Genomic DNA, 5,000 nt, shown 5'->3' on the forward strand with positions numbered 1-5,000 from the left:
CAGAATATGTTTTATATTTTAGATTCTTCAAAGTAGCCACCTTTTGCTTTGATGACAGCTTTGCACACTCTTGGCAAGGTGTGTCCAAACTTTTGACTGGTAGTGTACATATCAAAGGACTGTTATGACATTTAACCCTAAATGGTATATATTATTATTATGATACGCATGCTAACCTCTCTACGGGTAGAGGGCAGAATACCGTATAGAATAGATAGTACCTATAACACGTAAAAGCAGGGATAGATTGACCCTAACCCTAACCCTAACCTATAACACGTAAAAGCAGGGATAGATTGACCCTAACCCTAACCCTAACCTATAAGACGTAAAAGCGGGGATAGATTGACCCTAACCCTAACCCTAACCTATAACACGTAAAAGGGGGGATAGATTGACCCTAACCCTAACCCTAACCTATAACACGTAAAAGGGGGGATAGATTGAACCTAACCCTAACCTATAAGACGTAAAAGCCGGGATAGATTGATTGTATGTCTGAATGTCAGAATGACGAAACCACGTGTCTTCTTGTCACCCAGGTTCGGGAAGCACGGCACCCTGTCTGTCCACCAGCTGGAGTCAGAGCCGCTACCCGTGGTCAAGACCTCCTCGCCAGGGTCCGCTACACTCCTGGATGTCGACAAGTCCACCCTCCTCTTCGTAGGTGGGCTCGGGGGACAGATCAAGGTACGGGAGGACACTTTAAGAGTCTTTTCTGTCAGGCACTGCTCCAGACACCACCATCACCACCCTAAGGTCCTACGGTTGACAATTCCGATGCGGTTAGCTTTATTTATTGAATTGGTTTTTTCTAATGTCCTGTGTGTCGTGAGCAGAAGGCGTCAGCCGTGAAGATGACCCAGTTTGCGGGCTGTATGGGCGAGGCGTCTCTCAACGAGAGGAACATCGGCCTGTGGAACTACGCTGAGAGAGAGGGCCGCTGTCGAGGCTGCTTCATGAGGTAGTTGTCAGACCCAGGGTGGGGCGGGCACGCAGGGTGGGGCGGGCACGCAGGTTGCATGTGGCATACATCTTAACGGTCCCTCCCAGAGACCTCCTCATCCCCCACTACCCCCCTGTACAAGTTTCTCTCCCTGTTAAAAAAAAAGCAAAAAAAAAAGCATTGTGACTGCCTATGGCCCCTGGTCCGAGCATTGATTACTTTATCTTATGATGACTGTTGGATAGATGATTCACTTACTTAAACAAATGTATTTGTTGGAAGTCGCTTTGGATAAAGGCGTCTGCTAAATGCCATAAATGTAAATGTAAATGTTTGTGTTTACTGTTTTTTTTTTTTTTTTTATGTCATGCTCTTGTTGTGTGAGTATGTGTGTGATTATCCCCCCCTCCCCACCCCCCTGCCCTCCCCCCCACCCTCTCTCCCTCTCTCTAAGTCTCTGTGCCTGTGTGTGATTATCCCCCCCTCCCCACCCCCCTGCCCTCCCCCCCACCCTCTCTCCCTCTCTCTAACTCTCTGTGCCTGTGTGTCCCTCCAGTCCCCAGACAGAGGAGACGTCGTTCCACTTTGACGGCAGTGGGTACTCTGTGGTGGAGAAACCTCTTCGCTCGACCACCACTTCCATCGTCATGTTGTTCAAGACCCTCTCCCCCAACGGCCTGCTGCTCTACCTGGCCTCCAACGGCACGGTACGCCCTCTACACACACACACACACACACACACACACACACACACACACACAGACACATACAGACACACACACACACACACGCACAGACACATACACACACACACACACACACACGCACACGCACACGCACAGACACATACATACACACACACACACACACACACACACACACACACACACACACACACTACAACCACCACCACACTCATTTATACATAGTGTGTTTTTTAAGTGCAGTCCAGTTATATCTGTTCTTATGTGTTCCTTCAGAGAGACTTCCTGTCCATTGAGCTGGTGGAGGGTAAAGTCCGTCTGACCTTTGAACTGGGGTCAGGACCTTTGACCCTCAGCTCTACTAAAGCTTACAACACAGGCAGCTGGTACAAGATCACCCTGCAGAGGAACAAACGCAAAGGTGGGTCATCTTAAAGGGGAACGCAAATGAACCTTTTCTGAGCTCTCTGCGAAGGGGAACATCACTGCGCAGGTGTGCAGTGGTCACAACCGACACGGGGGATCTCCTCATGCATCATTCAAACCACAGACGCAGCTAGAGCTCGTAATCGTAACGTAGACACAACAATGACAGTTTTCTAAACACGTCTTCGACTTCAGCACACCCAACACAACATGACCTTTTGCTAGATTGTTCTTCAACAAAGTATTACTTCAGGGTGTCTCCCTGACAACGCTCCACAGGGCACAGCTGATGGGGACCACGGGAACAGGATGGATTAGAATTGTTTAACCTTTTGCGTGCATGTCCCGGTTGTAGTCATCATCATCATCATCATCATCAAGGGTTCTCCACAAACCCTGAGACGTTGCAAACCGCAGACATATGGACATCCTAGGCTTTGATTCGTTACAAACATCCAAATGTAAATATAAATCTAATAATCCTAGTCACAGATTGGACTACGTCGCTCTGTAGGAACCGGTGGATTTTGACCACCTGTGTTTGTGTGGGTTTTTATATTCACTGCATCCTGACACACAGGAAACCAAGACACAGCACAGGAAACCACTGTGACCCAAGACAGCCAGCTAAGTCGATAAATAACAAATGCAACGGCTCGGCTGTGGAGGAACGGGTTTCACCGTCTTTCTGCTGTGTTTTTGTGTTGTACCGCCGCACGCACGCCGCAGTGAGCTCACGGGCGGCTCTTTCCTCCTCGCTTGGCAGAGAGCTCCGAAAAAAATATTTGCTTTATTCTACAAAGTTCTATCTAGCACTGCAGTGAGGGAGGGAGGGAGGGAGGGAGGGAGAGAGGGAGGGAGGGAGGGAGGGAGGGAGGGAGAGAGGGAGGGAGAGAGGGAGGGAGGGAGAGAGGGAGGGAAGGAGGGAGGGAGGGAAGGAGGGAGGGAGGGAGGGAGAGAGGGTGCAACCATGTGACGTTGCCCTTGTTCTCTCTCTCGGTTTCCTCTCCGTGAGTGAGAGAGCTGCACACTTCACTTTGACAGACAGTCTTCCACTGACAGAGAGGTTTAGGCACGTTGAGAAATCTCCCAAATGTTCAGTTGTTCTCTTGAATGTCTTATGGAGAGTATGCAAGTGTATAATGACAATCTATGACTAATGACTCAGACGATGGAACGATCAGGAATGTGAAGTGTTGTGTTGTTCCCTTCTCCCATTCCCTCAGGTTATCTGGCTGTCATGGCGACAGACAACTCCTCCGAGAAAGAAATCGTGGAGGCGGAGTCTCCTGGGACCGCCTCTGATCTCAACCGCTCGGACCTCGACCCGATCTACATCGGGGGCCTGCCCATGTCACGACCAATCAGGTACTGGGAATGCTGTACTGGGAATACTGTACTTCTACCACAAAAAAAGTCATGTTTTACCTCAACCCATTTGCAACACTGAGGTGAACTAGTATGAAAACACCTTCAACAGTGGTGTAAAGATGAATGTGTGTGTTTGTCTGTGTATCGATGTGGTTTTCTGTGCTGTCTGAGACACATGTCCATATTGGGGTCCTGTATGGTGTAAGGTAGGTAAGGGCAACTGTTGCTTGTTTTTTTCTGAAAAGATGTTGCCATAGTGATAACCAAAAAGACACCTGTGATTTCCTCTGCGTCCAGGAGACAAGTGGTGGCGCGGTCGTATGTGGGCTGTATTAAGAACGTGGAGATCGCTCGCTCCAACTTCGACCTGCTCAGAGACTCCTACGGCGTGAAGAAAGGCTGTGTGTTAGAGGTGAGGACAGCCGGTCCAAACCGGTCCAAACCGGCCTCCTCACTGAACAACCTGCACCTCGATCTGAAACACAATGAAGGAATATAAAATGAAAAAGATTTCACAATAATGTTGATTTATTTATAACGTACTATATTTCTGTGTGTGTGTGTGTGTCTGTGTGTGTGTGTGTGTGTGTCTGTGTCTGTCTGTGTGCGTGTGTCTGTGTCTGTGCGTGTGTCTGTGTTTGTGTCTGTGTGCGTGTCTGTGTGTGCGTCTGTGTGCGTGTCTGTGTGTGTGTGTGTGTGTGTGTGTGTGTGTGTGTGTGCTTGCATTTCATACGACAGCCCATTCGTAGCGTGTCCGTGTTGAGAGAAGGCTTCCTGGAGCTGCCACCTCTCACCCTCGGCCACCAGGGGGAGCTGTTGGCATCTTTCTCCACACGCAACGACACCGGCATCATACTGGCTGGGTTCAGCAAGGCGGGCACCCGAAAACGCAGACAGGCTCGACAAGTAAGAACAACTGAATATACCGTACCAGACAGGCACGGTTAGAGTATACCGTAGACAACACCCATGGGACGACAGGAATCTAGCTGCAGATAGCTGTTGTATGATGGAGCTAAAGCCTGTTGCATTATTATTATTATTATTATTATTATTATTATTATTATTATTATTTTGATAGACCATCCTACTGTATGTGTTTCAGCCCCTCTTACTCAATTAAGTTGATCGTCATGGTTCCTTGACTATGCCCTGTGTGTGTGTGTGTGTGTGTGTGTGTGTGTGTGTGTGTGTGTGTGTGTGTGTGTGTGTGTTCAGCCCTTCCTGGCGGTCATGCTAGTCTCCGGACAGTTAGAGGTCCGTGTCAACATGGCGGAGGTCGGGAGCAGTCAAAAGGTCGTGGTCAAACCACGGTCGGGCAGCTTCGGGGACGGACAGGAACACTCCGTCATCCTACAGAGGAACAGGAAGTGAGTGTCACCATGGTCACCACGCAGACCTGTTATGCTGTTACACCTGTCGTGTTCTAACTTACATGTATGTTTTAGATTCACCACGGAAAGTACTGTTACAGGTTGGCCAATATAACGATGACATCGGCGATTTCAAACTCGTTTATTTGAGTGACAAAGACTTCCCTTCCTAACGTGTTG

The 5,000-nt window shown here is 48.9% G+C and overlaps 1 protein-coding gene across 1 annotated transcript in view; it reads left to right on the forward strand.

Annotated features, from left to right (window-relative positions):
• lama1 (laminin, alpha 1) overlaps positions 1-5,000 on the forward strand; it is a gene marked incomplete at its 5' end in the record, with an annotated part of 57,660 nt that overhangs the window by 44,787 nt on the left and 7,873 nt on the right. Inside the window, 8 exons of the mRNA XM_083682078.1 lie at positions 543-690; positions 840-964; positions 1,503-1,653; positions 1,927-2,071; positions 3,303-3,444; positions 3,745-3,859; positions 4,186-4,353; positions 4,666-4,817. Of these exons, the coding sequence (XP_083538204.1) occupies positions 543-690; positions 840-964; positions 1,503-1,653; positions 1,927-2,071; positions 3,303-3,444; positions 3,745-3,859; positions 4,186-4,353; positions 4,666-4,817 (1,146 nt within the window). The remainder of the gene's footprint in view (positions 1-542; positions 691-839; positions 965-1,502; positions 1,654-1,926; positions 2,072-3,302; positions 3,445-3,744; positions 3,860-4,185; positions 4,354-4,665; positions 4,818-5,000) is intronic.

This window comes from Argentina silus, assembly GCF_951799395.1.
Source record: "Argentina silus genome assembly, chromosome: 1".
NCBI classification, from domain to species: domain Eukaryota; kingdom Metazoa; phylum Chordata; class Actinopteri; order Argentiniformes; family Argentinidae; genus Argentina; species Argentina silus.